Raw genomic sequence first — 20148 nt, 5'->3', positions numbered from 1 at the left:
AGCAGGAACCCTCAACTTTTCACACGGAGTTTCTGCTCTCTTCTCTAGGCATCAATAGCACTTGACTCTTGTCTTGATGGTATGTGATTGTGTGCATGCCTCTCTTCCTGGCTAGACTGGTCCTGTTGGAAGTTAGCACTCAGGCCTTTACATCTTTCAGTCCTCAGCTGGGACACCACTGCCTGGACCCTCATAAATATTTAAGTGACTTGAGCTTGGAGTCCCAACACACCCAAATACAACTGTTAGTTGAGTTTACAGTGGCATTGCCCCAGCGGCCCCCGCCAGGTTCTGTAGGGGCTTATGCGTTTTGAGTGCTTGAAAGGGATTCGAATATTGACTAAAGGAGCATAATGCAAAGGGGTAGGGGGAGGCAAAAAAGCAAGAGCTAATAAATAAAGTTCCCTTAATGGCCGGGACTGTGGGAAAAAATACAAGAAGCACTATAGTTAGATATCTTTAAAAATTTGTGTGTGTGTGTGTGTGTGTGTGTGTGTGTGTGTGTGTGTGTGTACACACAGACTTCTACCTTGGCTTTTTAAAACTATTTAAGTAAACAGAAATCAAGGGGGAAAAACATTCCACAGAGAGGAAACTATTTGGCCATATCAAAAGCCGGCCGGGGGCGGGGTGGGGGGCACTGCGGGGTGGGGGGGAGGGAAGCTGCCTAGTAATCAAATAAACAAGGACTAAAAAGTACATTTGACTTTGGCATGCACAGCCACCAACAGAGTTAGCAAGTTTCAGCGCAGTGGTGAGGGCCACAGAGGATGCAGAGCTTTGAGTGATGGAGAAATAATCAGCACAGGTCCTTCTTCAAGAAACTTGACTTTAAAGTGAAGAAAGCATAGAAAGTATCAGAGAGCAATTCAGGGTCATGAGAACGTTTCAGGCAAGTGTTGTTTTTGTTTTCACAATGGATGTTTTTTGCCTTGCTGAGCTGATAGGCCTTTGTTTTTGTTCTTGGTTTCAAAAGTTGTTTAGAAAGTTCTTCTCACTTGAATATCAGAGCAGATTATACCATGCTGGTTTTTTTCTGGTGCTTTATTTTTAAATTAAAAGTGTTTAATGCATCGAATTTATTTTGATATCAGAAGTGAGGACTCCATACCAATTCTTCTAATGATTTAGCTAATTACTCCATTACTTGAATCCACTGATTTGAAACATCATTTTTACAATATACTAAAATCCCATGAATATCTGCATCTGTTCTTGAAATCTATTTAATTCATACTATCTATTAATGCACTAGTTATGAACTGTTACCATAGCAATATAATACACATTAGTATCTCTTAGAGCTGGTCCCATTTTATCCTTTTTTCAGAAATATCCCTAACACTGTCGCTTTAAACATCCCTCCTCATTATTTCACTTGTGTACTTGTATATATTTCTTGAAGAACTTTAGCATCACCTTTCAGCTTTTTTTCTTAAATCCATTTGGGATTATTAACTAAATTTGCATTCAAATTCTAAACTTTATTTTGGAGAAAAAAATCTGACATGTCCCCAAACTTGAGTCTTCCCAATTAACAGTATGGTGCATCCATTCATTCATCATTATTTGTTTTTCTTTCTTTATTTAAGTCAATTATCATAACCATCTTAACATTTCTCACTAATTTATTTCTAAATAGTCTGTGCCTTTGTTGTCTTTATGAATGGTATCTTTTCTCCTCTGGATTTTTAACTGGCTTTACTGCTAATAAAGTCCTAATTTCTGGCTTCTCTTCAATAGTAAGTAAGGAGATCTGGCAGCATTGGGCCCTCGTTCCAATATGGTGTCTCTGAGCAGTTCCTTCCATTAGGACATCCACTTGCCAGTTTGCCAGTTACTGTACCCATTCCACACATTTCTGTTACCTGCCTGGCCCCTGGAGGTGGAGGACTTCATTTAGGGTTGGGTGAATCATGGACACAGATGTTGATACCACTGCTCGGTGACATGCTGCTGACTCTATAACGTCACGAACTCTGGTCCTGGCCTGTGTGATTTCCCTGAATACAGCGGCTCCTGCCTGGCCTGTAGACTGGCCAGATCTTTCCAACCCTGACTGCTTTTCTGCGACACTTTCTGGCCTCTCATATCAGAAGCAATTGCCAGCTTCTCCTACCCAGCCACCGCCTCCAGAGTCTTCCCCTTCCTGGCCAGAGTGATCCCTGCCCCTTGGCTGAGCAATAGCCCTAAAGGGCCTGTAAATTTTCCTCTGATCCACTGTCTTAGTTACATCCCTATGCTAGTTCACTTGAAAGGTCTGCCAGTTAGGAGAGAAGGGTGTGAAACTTTTTTAGATCTCTGGCCTTATCATAGCTAACCCTACCTTCCCATGGTACAGCTTCCCCCAGATCTCTGCTGCCCCATCTGTAGCGAAGCCACGTAAATTACAGACAAAGGGAAAGAACTTCTAAGCCACCACCCCAATTTTGACTTACTGTGACCGCATAGACTGCAACAATATCAAAATAAAAGTTCCTGAAAAAGGATTATATTTTGACTTATTAAAGACACTTACTGCATACATTTCCATGATTTGTAATAATATACCAAATTCTCTGAATGTGCTGCACTTGCATTCACAGACTCAGGGGAGCTTGTTCATTTGCTTATTTTCAGCATATTTCCTCCAGCATTCTGCAAACATAGGCTTCCCAAATTTACATTCGGTACATTTCTTATTTCTTTTTAGCTTGTTAGGTATTTCCACAATATTCCTTTTCTGTTTTTTAACCCTAAATCACAAATCCTCTTCCAACATTCTATTATTTCTACACTGAGAATGAATAATATGCTTAGAGTGTCCCGAGTTTATTACTAGCAAATAACTATGGTTGATTAAAGATTTTTAAATACGTTATTCCTATTAAGTGTATATATGTGAAAGAAACAGGCTATAATTAGTCTTCTTTCCAGAGGTTTTATATTTGTCTTTTGTTTGGATTCTTTCACTGTTGAACATTATTATTACCACGAATGTCTTTGCTCTTTGGGATGTGGTTCACTGTTTGCCTTCCTCTTTCTTAATAAGAGTAAAGGAATATGTGTTGTCCTTCCATCCATCCGCCACTCCATGATGTATGTCCATTCCATTGACAGTTATTCAGTTTGGGTTCGTCACCTTATTTGTGGCCTCTTTTCCACTGGCCCCTCTGTTGGCTCTGGTGAACAATATATTGGAAATAAGAGTGGACGCGTGGAAACTGACTACCCAGTATAGACGCATGGTGCCAGAAAAAGCCCAGGACATCGGAGCATGGCAGCCCATCATGCAAGGAATAGCAATTCTGGCTGTGGTGACCAATGTGAGTAAATAGGCGTCATAGGGTAAAGACCTTGAAAAGTCCAAAAATGCATTAGGGTTGCTTCCTAAGGAATCCAGTGTTTGGTATTTCATAATATGGGAGGAAGATGCTAATACTGTCATTCATATAAACAACATAGTTGCTGTAACTGTAATTGTTATTTTTTAATGTATTTTGTTTATTGTACATTATGTATTATTACTATTATTGGTGAATTACAAGACCTCTTACAGAGGCAGTTGCTAATAGTGACCATTAAGCTATTGTTGCTCATTTGCTAGTTTTTATTCAGTAGAAACATGGTAATAGTATTAACAGTAAGTACTAACTCTTTTAATCCTCACATGACTATAAAAGGAGTTACCCAACAGTGCTTTTGTAATGGAGATAGAAATCTATCCATTTAGAGTTTGAAGACCCTAAAATAATAACAATCATGCCACCATATTTTACTGTATATTCCAGATGACGAATTGAAAATAGGAACTATTTGATGATGAAGTATAAATGCTTTGTGCATTCCCAGCCATTCCTTGCCTCCCTCGTGCCCAGGGGCAGAGGTTCCTTGAGGAGGCAGATTTAGGGCACGTCTCATCTCTCCTCACACCACCCGTGGTCTTTCCTACCCACTGTTGGTCATAAGCTAAGCATCCTCACGCCCTGCATGTGTCTGAGTGATGAGGGAATAGAATGCAGTTGTTTACAACCTGTACTGATTATGGACCAGTCTGAACAGTCTCTCTCCTTCCCCACCCCTGCCCTCACCGGCCAACAGGGAGCGGGCAAGCAGAGCAATTCCCATGCCAGCCCATCAGGGAACCGCCTTCCCTAGAAATGCCCGTACAACCAGGGCTATTTCCTCCCTTATTTCACTGCTAATTTCACTCCCAGGTTACAGTCCCCAACGAAGTGATATCCCAGTTTTAACAACTTCTTAATCAAGTCACACTTACCCTGCATCCGCCACGTTTTCCCACGAGCACTTGTAGAAACAGAACAGAGTCAGGCAGTGCCTGAGCCGTGCCTCCCAGCACTGCAGCTTCCCAACTGCACCATCTTGGGCCAAGACTTAACCCCTCAGAGCTTCATTTTATCATTTGTAAATTGAGTAATTCCCTATCACATATTTTCAGACTATTATATACCACAAAGGGGGCTTAGAGAATTCAGTGAGTTAGTGCATGGAACACACAGAGCCTGGTCCTCATGGAATGTTAGCAGCTTTGTTATCATCTGCATTACACATCATCATTCACAGTGACAATGTAGACCTTGCCAAGTGTCAAAACTAGAGGCACAAGAATTTTACAGTGTGTCACTGTCTGGACCATGGTCACAGTTTTACACAATAAGACAAGTTATCTGGAACCCAGCTGTCACCCCCCAAGAACCCTCAATTTATCTGGATTGCATGCTGTCCCTCCTTTTTGGAGAAAGTTGGCAAATCACACACAAAACAACCGCTAGATTATGTCGGTATCCACACACCCAGCTAGTCCCCACCTTCAGCATCGACTGTGCTGTGAAACGTAGGCTGATGTTCAGAAATATGACAGCGAGCCCTTTCAAGCTCCACAGTCATAAAAGTACGCATCTGTCATGTTCAATATGCTATACGACACGAAGCCAGGCAGGAACGTGGACTTGTGTGCTTGAAATTTTTAGCAACAAGGTTTGAAACTAAAAGCATTTTTGTTTGACCTTCAGCAAACCAGAAAATTCAATTGACTTCTACTCCCCATTACTCAAGCGTCCTGGTCTGATCGTATGAGGCACCTTTTCCTCGTGCCCCCAGCATGGCTGCACGCCGTTAGCGCAGATGGAGTATTGGCTGTGTCTCTAAGACGTGTGCACACACAGGCACACACACACCCACTAATTGGTGCTACTGTTCTCATTCAGTAGATGTTTTTTCTTATAACTCGGGCATTGTTTTATTATACCCTAGAAAAATTGCTTCTTCGATCATCTATGGACAATCCTTTTTTCCATGTTAAAATTTGTTACAGCTTCCAAGATGCAGCTCCTTTTCATATTTGCATATAATTGTGTAAGAATGAAACATGTATATTATCCCCTCACATACCTAATTTGTGCCTTCCCAATCTCATATGCACAACAATAGCTAGCTTCCCATAATAGGAGAACTTTTAGGAGGCAGGAAGAAGAGAACAGCCACCAGGGATATGAAAGGGCATCAGGCAGGAGTCTGGTATAAAATCATTCATTCTAAAGCTGCTGGTTCAATAAATAAGCTGAACTGACATTGTTGTATCATGCCAGAGCATCTGCTATTGAAGACCTATTTTAATTTATTTTGATATAAATGGAAAAATGTGTTTGGGACAGCATGGGAAATGAAGCACACTGCATTTATTTGTACTCTTGCAGTGTGTCTCAAAGCAGCTCAATTCAGGAGGAAAAAGTATCTTGTCAGAAGTCAATAGAATTATATTCCTTGTTGGAATTTTTGTAGCTTCTTGAAGCACATCTGCAGGTGATTCTATAAAAAGCTAAAGTTGAGTTAAATGATAACAGGAAATTTTAATCTATTGAAATCTAGGAAGAGTAAAATATTCTTGTCTTTCACCACCACCACTACCACCACCGACAGGCAAGCCTACACACACCCAGAGAGACTCCACGTCAGAGGAAATGACAAAGCTGGTTCTATGGGGGGGATTTTGCAGTAGAAAAGCCCCTCAGTTGTTTTTCTTGCTTTACCTGAGACCTTGTTTATTGGGCTGTGGTCTCACTGTGTCTAAACCATATGTTCAGATGAATACTATTAAAATCGTGTTGTGCAAAAAAACATGTCTTTTTTTTCTGCTTCAGTAAATGACTGAAACATTTAGCTTTGTTTATTAACATAGAATTTGGATTGAAGAATATTCTTTACTTTCTCCTTCCTTCAAACCAGTTTTACACATTGAGAGATTAAAGCCCAAATTAAAGAATTTTGGAGAAAATTCATGTAATTCATAATAGCTTTAGAGCCTAATAAATGTCTGCCTGGCATAGACTCTGGTTTAAGACTGACCCACATTTATTTCTTTAATCTGGGAACACACTAAACTCTCTTTATGTTATTTGATAATTTACAGTGTTTTAAACTATCTATTTAACCTTTTGGAAGTTTAGAGGCTTAGACGCTAGGTCTAACAAAATAGATATCATTGCCTGACTGTATGAATAGAACAATCCCAATACAATTTCTTGTTACTACATTTTATTAACGTAACAGAGCTCTTGCTGTCTAATAAAGCAACAGACATAAGTATATACTGAGAGTTTAAATCAGACTATGGTTTGACTTGTCTAAACAAGATACTATAGGGAAAAAGTATGAATTTGAAGGAAAATAGATATTATGCAGTTAGTATTCTATTTTTAAGAGGTAAGTGATAAAAAAGTAGCTTTTTCTCGATTATTTATCTACAAAGGAATCATATAAAGCCAACCTATTTTCATAATATTGACCTTAGTATGACGCATACAAAAGAGACTTCTAAATCATAAAAGATTAAATTATATCAAATAGTGCTCCAAGGTTGATTGAATTTCATTATATTCTAATTTTTTTAAATATAATTTACAAATAACATATGCAAGCAGCTCTTGAGTTGTCCACAATAACCTAGTCTACAATTATTCTTACTGTACTAAAGACACATAATAGGCAACTATCAGGCCTTTGCTTTTGAACTGCAGGTAGACTTCTGGACATTCCCTTAAAGACCAAAAGTAAAGGAACTATTTACTCTAAAGCAGCTGCTCAAAGACTTTAGGATACTCACTACCTATATCCATTTGACAGGGAAGAATTAAGGTTTCTGAGTCTTTAGTTTTAAAAAAAAATCAAGTGATGAAAATGTAATTCTGGCATGTCGGTTAACCTTAGCTATAAAGGCTCTCAATTAAATATACCCCCTTTACTGTTTTCTTCCCAACATAGGCCATGATCATCGCTTTCACATCAGACATGATCCCCCGCCTGGTGTATTACTGGTCCTTCTCCGTCCCGCCCTATGGGGACCACCCACACTACACCATGGAGGGATACATCAACAACACTCTCTCCTACTTCAACGTTGCCGACTTTAAAAGCAAAAGCAAGGAAAATCCGTACACTGAGCTTGGTGACTATACCGCATGCAGGCAAGTTCTGCTTATGAGTGTTTAAAAATGCACTTCATCTTTTAAAGGACTTTTATGGTAATATAATTCTATTTGGTATCATTTAAATAAAATTGCTAAGGATGTTTTTTTCCTAGCTTTCTTTTCAATCAGACTTTAAAAAGGACGGGATATAAAAGTTAATACAGACTAGGGTTAGAACTTCCAAGCCAAACCATAAGGCAAGGTTTTTAAATGAGAGTTTCAAATGATTACAGGAAGACTGATCCAGGGGGAAAGTCCTATATCTTAGAACTGAAGAAACTCTAAGAGTTCCAAAAAGCAAGATAATTCAGTGGTTATGACTAATGTATTATTCAAGCACAACCTGACGGTACTGACTGATGACAAACTAGTATGTACCATCACTTAGCAAAGCAACGCAAAGACAAAAATGTAAAACCTCAGCCTGGCCTAGCAGTGTTCTCTAAAAGTGTTCCAAAGCTCTCTGCACTAATATTAATGGCTAGTAAGATCAACTGTGGACAGCAGTGTACACTTAGTTTTGTCAACTAAGTTACTAACTGAAAAGTTTGTTGACTGCATGTCGTAGAATTGTGTGTTTTCAATCAAAGTCTTAAACCTGAAGGAGGTTTTAAAATTCATTTAGTTCAACTCCTCAAAGCCGCCTCTGATTCACATTCTCAACAACACAACCAAGAAACCAGAGATAAGCCCCAGATAAATGTTTCCAAGTTACACATAGTAAAGCCTCTTCAGAATCCCTCATTGAATCTGGTTACTCTTACTTTACATAGTTCTAAAGAGTAATTAAACTAGATCTAAGAGGTTACAGGCAGAAAATGAGAGATGTGCTACCTGAGGGAAATACACTAACAGCAGTAGCATATGATGTCTGACAACAAGGAAATTAAGTAAGAAAATTATAAAAAGTAGGTGAGTATTCTCTGTAGAGAGAGATAGCCCCATAGCTGAGTGAACCCTGGTGACACCATTATATAAATAAATTTATAAGCATGTTTCTGAAAATATGCTAACTTGTTTTAGTTACACTCTTTTGAGGAAGCAGGGATAAAATTTAAGATATTTTGTTCTTGTTTACAAAGATGGAATCCATCATTACCATCATCTTCCTCTTGTAAGTTAAATGAAGTATTACTGGAGTAGTTATTTCAGGGTTTTGTCATCAAATTAAACTCCTGGAGAAAACTTGGGAGTTCCCTGCTGGCCTAGTAGTCAGGATTCCAGGCTTTCACTTCCGTGGTCCCGGGTTCAGTCCCTGGTCAGGGAACTGAGATCCCGCAAGCCATGCCATGTGGCGTGGCCAAAAAAGAAACAAACACTCTTAGAGAAAATTTATATGATGTCCAATTTAAAAGAATGTTGCATGAAGTATGACCTTTTTTAATGGGCCCTTGTTTACAGCATTTGATCAAAAAGAATTATCTCCTGAAATGTCTCCATCTCATTCCCAGGTATCGTGATTTCCGGTACCCTCCTGGACACCCACAAGAGTATAAACACAACATCTATTATTGGCATGTGATTGCAGCCAAGCTGGCTTTTATCATTGTCATGGAGGTAGGAAAACTATACTCTGAAATAGTTTATGAAGCAGTGTATTTGCAGGCTTTGTGTTGCCTCTTCTGACTTAAAATGTACAATATGTTATCTCTTGCTAATAATTATTTTATAACATTTATTAATAAAATTTGACCTGAGAACAGTAATTAAATGAAGTTGGTTGGGCTTCCCTGGTGGTACAGTGGTTAAGAATCCGCCTGCCAATGCAGGGGACACGGGTTCGATCCCTGGTCTGGGAAGATCCCACATGCCGCGGAGCAACTAAGCCCATGCGCCACAACTACTGAACCTGCGCTCTGGAGCCCGCGAGCCACAACTACTGAAGCCCGCGTGTCTAGAGCCCGTGCTCTGCAACGGGAGAAGCCACCCCAATGAGAAGCCCGTGCACTGCAGCGAAGAGTGGCCCCCACTCATCACAACTAGAGAAAGCCCGCACGCAGCAACGAGAGCCCAACGTGGCCAAAAGTAAATAAATAAATAAAATTTTTTTTTTAAATAAATAAAGCTGGTTAACTCCTTTAAAAGTTAAAGCCATGTTGTGTGCTAGGGGAGTTCAATTCCTTTCAGTTCAGTATTAATTGAAGGCCTTTTTATTTGGGGCACTGGGCCTTTTATTTGGGACACTGGCTATTAGGCTATGAAGGGGCTTATTCAAGACAAATAAGATATATTTTCCCTGGAGAAACTTTTATTGCTATAATATTTTTATTTGTATTATTTTAATTGCATTTTCACAGTATACCTTCTTACAATAGTTTTTTACATCCCTGAAATTTACCAGTTATGAAAAATGACTAAGGCAGCTATAAATTTGAAATTGATCTAACCAACTTTACTTCTTACACCAAGTGAATAACTACTACTTAATTCCAAAGATTTGAAAGTTACTTCATTGGTGTGGTCAGTTAGGATTATATTTAGCTGCAGGAAACAGAAAGCCCATCAATAGTGGCTTAAACAAATAGGGGTTGATTTTTCTTACATAACAAATTTCACTAGGAGTAGCTGGGTGCTCCTGAATCAACACCAGCTCACTGATGTAAGGACTGTATCTGATTCTCTAGGTTTTCTCTCATTGCATGTCACTCTGTGGTTGTAATATGACTACTGCAACTCCAGATAACACATTTATGTTCTAGGCAGGAGGAAGGAGAAGGGTGATGCTAGCCAAATCTTTTCCTATTTGTTAGGAAAGAAAATGCTTTGCCAGAAGCCCCCAGAGCAGACTGTCACCTACATCTCATTGGCTAGAACTACAGCACATGGTTCCTCATAGCAGCTAAGTAGGCTGAGACAGGAGGTGTTTGGTTTGCTCTGAGTAGAATCAAAATCTGTTAGCAAGAAAAAAGTGGGGCAGGCTACCTGGCTTTGATAATTTTTCTAGTATTTTTTTAAGTAGTTACCAAAAATTAACAGAAGAAAATAGTTCATCATTAGTTCACTGTCATAAGTGGATTCCTAAAGTACAGTATCTGATATATCGGCAAGAGTCACTAGTTTGTATTCAAATATGTAGTTGCCAAAGTGTTTTGATTTCTACTTTCGATATCACGGTGGACTAGATGCTGTGAGGGGCCATCTCACTACAAAACATTTAGAATCAGTTAAAAACATAATTTCCTTTGCAGTTTTGCGCTTACTAGAAGGAAAGAGAATATACAAAGAGGAAAACACCATGATTGCCTGAAATAGAGCAGTGAGCACCTCTGAAGTTCAGGACTGCTCTGAGAACAAGTGCTGTTATTAGTGTCTCCACCTAAAAGCCCAAGGAGTCCAAGCCTTGGGTCAGCAGTGCAGTAGAAGAGCTGAACTTGAGACTCTTGGATTCAGCCAGGGACCCCACAAAAGGCTAAATATGTCTGTAAGCAGAGGGAGATGCATATCTTCTCTGAATAAAAGTATCCTTAATTTAGACCCCAGTTTTTTCCCAGATTGAGATAAGCAAATATGAGCTAACTATCAAAGATTAACAACGGCAAAGGGGAAATTTTAAAAAAAGAACGAAAAACCAAGAATGAGATGTAGCCAAAAAAAATTAAAAAATAAAAACCTGATTTGGACCATCAATAACTTTTAAGAGTTCGAATTATCAGATAAGGAATATAAATTAACCATATATGAGAATATTTAAACAAATAAATGACAGAGCCAAAAATGAACAAACAATAAACTGTAAAAAATTATAAGGCAATTTTGAAAAATAATTAAAAAGAACTTTTAGAAATAAAAATAGTTGTTGAAATGAAGACATTAACATCTGGATAAAACAGAAGTTTAGTCAAATCTGAAGAGAGAATTAGTGAACTGGGAGACAAATCTGAAAAAATTACCACTAGCACATCACAAAGAGAGAAGAAAATGGAAAAAATTTTTTTAAAAGAGGTTAGATATGGAAGACAGAATGAGAAGGACTAACTTACCCAAAAAATCATAGAAGAAAAAAATGAATAACTGAGGAGATGCAAATCTGAAGAGTCAGTGGATAAAATTTCTGCAGCATAAGTGACAGACATCTGTTCACAAAGAAGAAAGCAAAACAAATATCAAGCAGAATAGATAACAAAGAAGTCAACATTTACATGCACTGTAAGGAAAATGCAGCACACTGAATATAAGATCTTAAAAGTAACCTGAGAAAAAAGACAGATGACTGACAAAGAAAATTAATATTAGGATGAGAGTAGATGTTTCTTTTTTTTTTTTTTTTTTTTTTTTTTTTTTGCGGTACGGAGGCCTCTCACTGTTGTGGCCTCTCCCATTGCGGAGCACAGGCTCTGGACGCGCAGGCTCAGCGGCCATGGCTCACGGCTACAGCCACTTCGCGGCATGTGGGATCTTCCCGGACCGGGGCACGAACCCGTCTCCCCTGCATCAGCAGACGGACTCTCAACAACTGCGCCACCAGGGAAGCCCTAGACGTTTGTTTTTAACTGTTGTATAGTTGTTTCACAATCTTGTGTTAGTTTCTCCTGTACAGCAAAGTGAAGTACAGTTCCCTGTGCTATACAGCAGGTTCTTATTAGTTATCTATTTTATACATATTACTGTATATATGTAAATCCCAATCTCCCAGTTCATCGCACCCCCCCACCTCGCTTACCCCCTTGGTGTCCATTTGTTTGTTCTCTACATCTGTGTCTCTATTTCTGCCTTGCAGACTGGTTCATCTGTACCATTTTTCTAGATTCCACATATATGTGTTAATATACAATATTTGTTTTACTCTTTCTGACTTCACTCTCTATGACAGTCTCTAGGTCCATCCGTGTCTCTGCAAGTGGCCCAATTTCATTCCTTTTTATGGCTGAGTAATATTCCATTGTGTACATGAACCAAATCTTCTTTATCCATTCATCTGTCGATGGACATTTAGGTTGCTTCCATGACCTGGCTATTGTAAATAGTGCTGCAATGAATATTGGGGTACATGTGTCTTTTTGAATTATGGCTTCCTCTGGGTATGTGTCCAGTAGTGGAATTGCTGGGTCGTATGGTAGTTTTATTTTTAGTTTTTTAAGGAATCTCCATACTGTTCTCCATGTGGCTCTATCAGTTAACTTTGCCACCAACAGTGCAAGACGGTTCCCTTTGCTCCGCACCCTCTACAGCATTTGTTGTTTGTAGATTTTCTGATGATGCCCATTCTAACCAGTGTGAGGTGATACCTCACTGTAGTTTTGATTTGCATTTCTCTAATAATTACTGATGTTGAGCAGCTTTTCATGTGCCTCTTGGCCATCTGCATGTCTTCTCTGGAGAAATTTCTATTTAGTTCTTCTGCCCAATTTTTATTAGGTTTGTTTGTTTTTGATATTGAGCTGCATGTGCTGTTTATATATTTTGGACATTAATCCTCTGTCCATTGATTTGTTTGCAAATATTTTCTCCCATTCTGAGGGTTGTCTTTTCGTCTTGTTTGTAGTTTCCTTTGCTGTGCAAAAGCTTTTAAGTTTCACTAGGTCCCACCCATGTGTTTATTTTTAGTTTTATTTCCATTACTCTAGGAGGTGGGTCATAAAAGATCTTGCTGTGATTTATGTCAAAGAGTGTTCTTCCTATGTTTTCCTCTAAGAGTTTTATAGTGTCCGGTCTTACATTTAGGTCTTTAATCCATTTTGAGTTTATTTTTATGTATGGTGTTAGGGAGTGTTCTAATTTCATTCTTTTCCATGTAGCTGTCCAGTTTTCCCAGCACCAAGACTGCCTTTTCTCCATTGTATATCCTTGCCTCCTTTATCATAGATTAGTTGACCATAGGTTCGTACGTTTATCTCTGGGCTTTCTATCCTGTTCCATTGATCTATGTTGCTGTTTTTGTACCAGTACCACATTGTCTTGATTACTGTAGCTTTGTAGTATAGTCTGAAGTCGGGGAGCCGGATTCCTCCAGCTCTGTTTTCTTTCTCAGGATTGTTTTGGCTCTCTGGGAAATTTTGTGCCTCTCTACAAATTTTAAGATTTTTTGTTCTAGTTCTGTAAAAATTGCCATTGGTAATTTGATAGGGATTGCATTCAATCTGTAGATTGCTTTGGGTAGTACAGTCATTTTCACAATATTGATTCTTCCAATCCAAGAACATGGTATATCTCTCCGTCTGTTTGTGTCATCTTTGATTGCTTTCATCAGGGTCTTATAATTTCCGGAGTGCAGGTCTTTTACCTCCTTAGGTAGGTTTATTCCTAGGTATTTTATTCTTTTTGTTGCAGTGGTTAATGGGATTGTTTCCTTAATTTCTGTTCCTGATCTTTCATTGCTAGTGTATAGAAATGCAAGATATTTCTGTGCATTAATTTTGTATCCTGCAACCTTACCAAATTCATTGATTAGTTCTAGTAGTTTTCTGGTGGTATCTTTAGGGTTTTCTATGTATAGTATCATGTCATCTGCAAACAGTGACAGTTTTATTTCTTCTTTTCCAAGTTGTATTCCTTTTATTTTTCTTCTCTGATTACCATGGCTAGGACTTCCAAAACTGTGTTGAATAATGGTGGCAAGAGTGGACATCCTTGTCTTGTTCCTGGTCTTAGAGGAAGTGCTTTCAGGTTTTCACCATTGAGAATGATGTTTGCTGTGGGTTTGTCATATATGGCCTTTATTATCTTGAGTTAGGTTCCCTCTATGCCCTCTTTCTGGAGAGTTTTTATCATAAATCAGTGTTGAATTTTGTCAAAAGCTTTTTCTGCATCTATTGAGATGATCATATGGTTTTTATTCTTTAATTTGTTAATATGGTGTATCACATTGATTGATTTGCCTATATTGAAGAATCCTTGCATCCCTGGGATAAATCCCACTTGATCATGCTGTATGATCCTTTTAATGTGTTGTTGGATTCTGTTTGCTAGTAATTTGTTGAGAATTTTTGCATCTATATTCATCAGTGATATTGGGCTGTAATTTTCTTTTTCTGTAGTATCTTTGTCTGGTTTTGGTATAAGGGTGATGGTGGTCTCATAGAATGAGTTTGGGAGTGTTCCTTCCTCTGAAATTTTTTGAGAAGGCTGGGTTTTAGCTCTTCTCTAAATGTTTGATAGAATTCACCTGTGAAGCCATCTGGTCCTGGACTTCTGTTGGAAGATTTTTAATCACAGTTTCATTACTTGTGATTGGTCTGTTCATATTTTCTATTTTTTGCTGGTTCAGTCTTGAAGGATTATACCTTTCTAAGAATTTGTCCATTTCTTCCAGGTTTTCCATTTGATTGCCATAGAGTTCCTTGTAGTAGTCTCTTGTGATGCTGTGTATTTCTCCGGTGTCCATTGTAACTTCTCCTTTTTCATTTCTAATTTTATTGATTTGAGTCCTCTCCCTCTTTTTCTTGATGAGTCTGGCTAAAGATTTATCACTTTTGTTTATCTTCTCAAAGAACCAGCTTGTAGTTTTATTGAAATTTGCCGTTGTTTTCTTTGTTTCTATTTCATTTATTTCTGCTCTGATCTTTATGCTTTCTTTCCTTCTACTAACTTTGGGTTTTGTTTTTCTTTCTCTTGTTCCTTTAGGTGTAAGGTTAGTTTGTTTATTTGAGATTTTTCTTGTTTCTTGAGGTAGCATTGTATTGCTATAAATTTCCCTCTTAAAACTGATTTTGCTGCATCCCATACGTTTTGGATTGTCGTATTTTCGTTGTCATTTGTCTCTAGGTATTTTTTGATTTCCTCTTTGATTTCTTCAGTGGTCTTTTGGTTATTTAGTAGTGTATTGTTTAGCCTCCATGTGTTTGTGTTTTTTACGGTTTTTTCCCTGTAATTTATATCTAATCTCATAGAATTGTGGTTGGAAAAAATGCTTGGTATGATTTCAGTTTTCTTAAATTTACTGAGGCTTGATTTGTGACCCATGATGTGATCTATCCTGGAGAATGTTCCATGTGCATTTGAGAAGAAAGTGTAATCTGTTGTTTTCAGGTGGAATGTCCTATAAATATCAATTAAATCTGTCTGGTCTGTTGTGTCATTTAAAGCTTGTGTTTCCTTATTAATTTTCTGTCTGGATGATCTGTCCATTGGTGCCGTTAAGGTGTTAACGTCCCCCACCATGATTGTGTTACTGTCGATTTCCTCTTCTATAGCTGTTAGCATTTGTCTTACGTATTGAGGTGCTCCTCTGTTGGGTGCATAAATATTTACAATTGTTATATCTTCTTTTTGATTTGATCCCTTGATCATTATGTAGTATCCTTCCTTGTCTCTTGTAACATTCTTTATTTAAAGTCTGTTTTATCTGATATAAGTATTGCTACTCCAGATTTCCTTTGATTTCGATTTGCATGCAATATCTTTTTCAATCCTGTCACTTTCAGTCTGTATGTGTCCCTAGGTCTGAAGTAGGTCTCTTGTAGACAGCATATATATGGGTCCTGTCTTTGTATTATTCAGCCAGTCTGTGTCTTGAGAGTAGACTTTTTAACATCAATCTGAAAGCCAGAAGAGAAGAGTCTAATATCTTTAAAATGCTAAAGAAGGTAACTATAAACCTCAAGTTATAGCAAAACTTTGAGTAACTGAAAAATCTGTCCCCATTGAAAACACCAAGCCATATGGCGTTCTAGGAGAGTGATACCAAACTTTCAAGAACAGATCATTTCAATATTATATACACTCCTCCAGAGATCAGGAAAAGGAAATACTCTCCAACCCCTTTTAGTTCCTAAAATCAGACAAGATTAGAAAGGGAAGGGGAAATTATGTCAGTCTTACTCAATGCATAGAGACAAAGGTCTTTTTAAGATGTGCAGACTGAATCTAGCAATCTGTTTTGAAAAGATGACATCATACCACATTCGCTTTATCCCAGAAATGCAAGGGTGGTGTAACAGAAAATCTTCATATCTGTAAATATTACCTACCTCAGAAATGGATGGGGGAAAAAAAAAAAACCTCTTTCCTACATCAACTTTTGCCTCTTTACTATGTAATTCTATCACTTGAACTCACTAATGTCTCTCTTAGCTCAAAATATTCTCCACTGTCACACTACCTGACTTACAAGAAACATCTGACACAGCTGATCACTCTTCCTTGAAATTCTTGCTCACTTGGCTCCCAGGGAAACACATATTTTGCCTTTCTTCCTACCTCTCTATGCAGTCCTGTCTTAATTTCTTTGCCCGTCCCTTCCTTCTCTTTTTAATGATCCATGGCTCATTCCTTGGTTGTGTTTTCTCTCTACCCACAGCGTTGGTGATCTCATGCAGTCCGGACACTTTAAGTGCTATCTGTATGCCAGTGACTCACTAATGGATATCCCCAGAAAACCTCTCTTCTGAACTCAGCCCATCAATCCAACTGCATACTTGACCTTTCTGCTTGGATATCTAACAGATACCTCAAATCTACTGCCCTAAATTCCCATATTTTCTTAAGTCCGCTTGCAATGTTCTTCTCCCTACCATGCACTAAATCTGTTCTGTCCACAGTTTTACCCCCTCTCAATTATGGCAGTTCCATCTCAACAGTTGCTTGGGCCAGAATTCTTGGAGTCCCCTTTGTTTTCTCTCCGCCACTTATTCCACATCCAGTCCTGTTGAGTTTTCCTTTGAAAATATATCACAAATCTGACCACTTCTTACCAGCTCTGCTGCTGCCACCCAAGTTAGAGCCACCATCATTTCTTGCCCAAATTAGGGCAACAGTCTCCTAAATGGACTCCCTGTTGTCTTCACATCTCACTCTGAGTAAAAGCCAGAGTCCTTATAAATGACATACAAGGCCAAACACAATCTAGCCATGCTCTGTTACCTCCCTGAAGTCACTTCACTCCAGCCTTCCTGGAATGCACCCTTCAGGCTTCTACCAGATGGACTGTGTTGGCTGTTCCCTTTGCCTAGAATGTCTTTCTTCCTGATGTCTGCATGGCTAATTTCCTCACTTTCTTAAAATCTTTGCTCAATGAGGCATGTCCAGACTGATCTATGTAAAAGCTATATAAATGTTACCTCCCACCATAACACTCATGATAACTGTTACTCTGCTTCACTTAGCTCGTGTCACTTTTTTCCCCATAGCTCTTATCACTTTTTAACACTATGTGTAATTTATTTGTTTTTAATTATGTTTATTCTATATTATCTCTATCTTCTTGCTAGGTTAGGGATTTTTGAACAGTGAATAAATAAAAAGGTTTTCAAGCTCATTAGTCATCAGGGAAATGCAAAGTAAGACCAAAGTGAAAGTCCATTTCATAATCACCATGTTGGTTTAAAAAAAAAGTGATGGTAACAAGTGCAGACAAGGATGTAGAGCAACTGAAACCATCACACACTGCTGGTGGGAGTGTCAGCTGGTATAGTTGGTACGATCTTGTAAAATTGAACATTCATGTAACAGAGGGTCTCCGCAGTTCCACCCCTAGGTGCACGCTTTTGAGAAACTCACAGGTATTCTCCAGAATCCAAGTGCAAGAATGTTCCCAACATCATTGTTTCTAATCCAAAAACTAGACACAAACCCAATTCCTTTTGATAGGGGAACAAATAAATTACAGTGTGTTTGCACAATGGAATATTATATAGAAGTGAAAATGGATTACAGTTATGCACAATAACATTGATGAGTCTTAGAAAATAATTTTGAATGGAAAAAAAAGCAGTTTTCAAAAGACTGTACCATACTGACAGTATCATACTGTTTTTATAAAGCTTAAAGCAAGCAAAACTAAACAAGATACTATTTGGGGATATATACATACCTTGTTAAACTATTCAAAAATAAAAGAAAATTATATACATATACTCACACAGATAGTTTAGTGTTTACCTTTGGGTAAGAGTCCTGGGAACAAGATAGGAAAGAAACACACATAAAAATATCATAGCATCATCAGTGTCATGGTGAGTGTTCTAGATATTAGATGTATTCTGTTCTACATGTCAAATAGTATTCTTGAAATGTATAAAGTAACAAAATGTAGCGCCTTGGCAGAGCCATGCTGTGGTGGGAGAGATTGGGTATACATGATGAATGTCCACCACCTTGTCCTGATATACTGCTATAATGACTAGCAAAAATAAAAGGAAGAAACTCTGTGTTCCCTTACTGCTCTTTGTGATTGACATTTTTCTTCTCTCCCTTAGCATATCATCTATTCTGTGAAATTTTTCATTTCATATGCAATTCCAGATGTATCGAAAAGCACGAAGAGCAAGATCAGGAGAGAAAAATACCTAACCCAGAAGCTTCTTCATGAGAATCACCTCAAAGACATGACCAAAAATATGGGAGTCATAGCTGAGAGGATGATAGCAGTAGTAGATAACAATTTACGACCAAAATCAGATTAAGAGCTTTATGTTCTGAGAAGCACTTTAAAGAACTTAGCTTTGTCAAAATATATTATGAATCACTAATGAGAGTAAGTTAAATCACTTTGGCAAATATGAGTCTTAACTATCACCATTTTCATGCAGATTATTTTGCAGTTTCAGCTAGCGATGTAGGAACTGGAAAATGTAAAATTGAGATCAAGAAGGGCATAAAACTAATCACCAGGAAAACCAAAAATGTTACTTTTTTTGTTAAATTGGAATTTTAGTAACACAGAAAAGGTGTCTTTGTGTGCTTAAAAACAACCCCTACCAAAGTAGAGTGGATTTTTTTCCTCCATTTGATTATTTTCATTCCTTCTGTTCTCAAGCACATGATCTTTTTTTATTTTTAGGCACTGTTTCATTTCCTCACTTTTTGCCAGATCTGTTCCAGAGTTATCTTTCCCTTACAAATACCATCATTAAAGATTAGACATGCTAGCAGTTGTGTGATTAAAAATATCTAATGCAGAATTCAGTTTGAATGCTGTATTAAGGGGCAGATAGACCCAAGACTTCACAATATTTAGGTGCATTATCACATTCCTACAGAACAAGAAATCTCAGGTAATAAGAGGAAATAGTTTCAGTCTTCATCTTGGCCTTTCTTTCCATCTCAGAGAAATGCTCTTAATGGATTGCAATGAAGATAGCAAGGTTCTGAGCATATTTGTGCTAATTCACAGTGACACCTTTCATCTTCCAGGAGCACTCCTAGAATGTTCTGTGCCTAATCAATGTTGACTGCTTTGCAGATCTCAAGGTAATAAGATGGCAAAAGCAGGGAAAGTTACAGATTGAAACAGAATTGTGACTCGTATTGATCAGGATAATTAATTTACCTCTTCTGAAGATATGTCATTTCTTGAAAAAAAGAAAGCGCACCAGTTGCGCTTTATCCATGAGATCCAAGGAAGTACAGTATTACAAGCAACTTGTGATTGTCTCACGGCCACTGTGACAGGCCAGTGCTGCGCATGTCAAGAGAACAGCAAGTGCCCTCAGCGTGACCGCACCATGTTCCTGCGAGGGGTTCTGCACGTCCAAGTGATCAGCCTACCAAAGCATCTGCCACAGAGAAGGTAGCTCAGTGCATCCCTCCCTTCTCTTACTCCCAGCCCAGTAACTTGTTTGCACCTGGGGAGCATTTTTTAGGGAGGGAGAGGGAGAGACAGGAGAATACCTAGATTATTCCCCAAAAAGAAAAGAGATGGGATTTGATTTGAATTTCCAGCCTCCCCTCAAGCCAGTCAGGCAATTAAGGGTCAGAAAACAAATTAGTTTGGTCACAAACTCTGCCGTCAGATGGAGGTAACTTC

At 38.3% G+C, this 20148-nt stretch overlaps 1 protein-coding gene across 1 annotated transcript in view; it reads left to right on the top strand.

Annotated features, from left to right (window-relative positions):
* The window catches only part of ANO6 (anoctamin 6), a 137272-nt gene extending 118467 nt beyond the window's left edge, over positions 1–18805 (top strand). The window contains exons 17-20 of the mRNA XM_007471547.1: positions 3100–3305; positions 7261–7463; positions 8918–9023; positions 18599–18805. Coding sequence (XP_007471609.1) covers positions 3100–3305; positions 7261–7463; positions 8918–9023; positions 18599–18805 — 722 coding nt within the window. The remainder of the gene's footprint in view (positions 1–3099; positions 3306–7260; positions 7464–8917; positions 9024–18598) is intronic.
* Positions 18806–20148: the final 1343 nt, after the last annotated feature.

The sequence above is a fragment of the Lipotes vexillifer genome, unplaced genomic scaffold, assembly GCF_000442215.2.
Source record: "Lipotes vexillifer unplaced genomic scaffold, Lipotes_vexillifer_v1.1 scaffold794, whole genome shotgun sequence".
Classification (NCBI taxonomy): domain Eukaryota; kingdom Metazoa; phylum Chordata; class Mammalia; order Artiodactyla; family Lipotidae; genus Lipotes; species Lipotes vexillifer.
The sequence above is the reverse complement of the archived record's forward strand: the minus strand, read 5'-3'. Positions and strand labels throughout refer to the sequence as shown.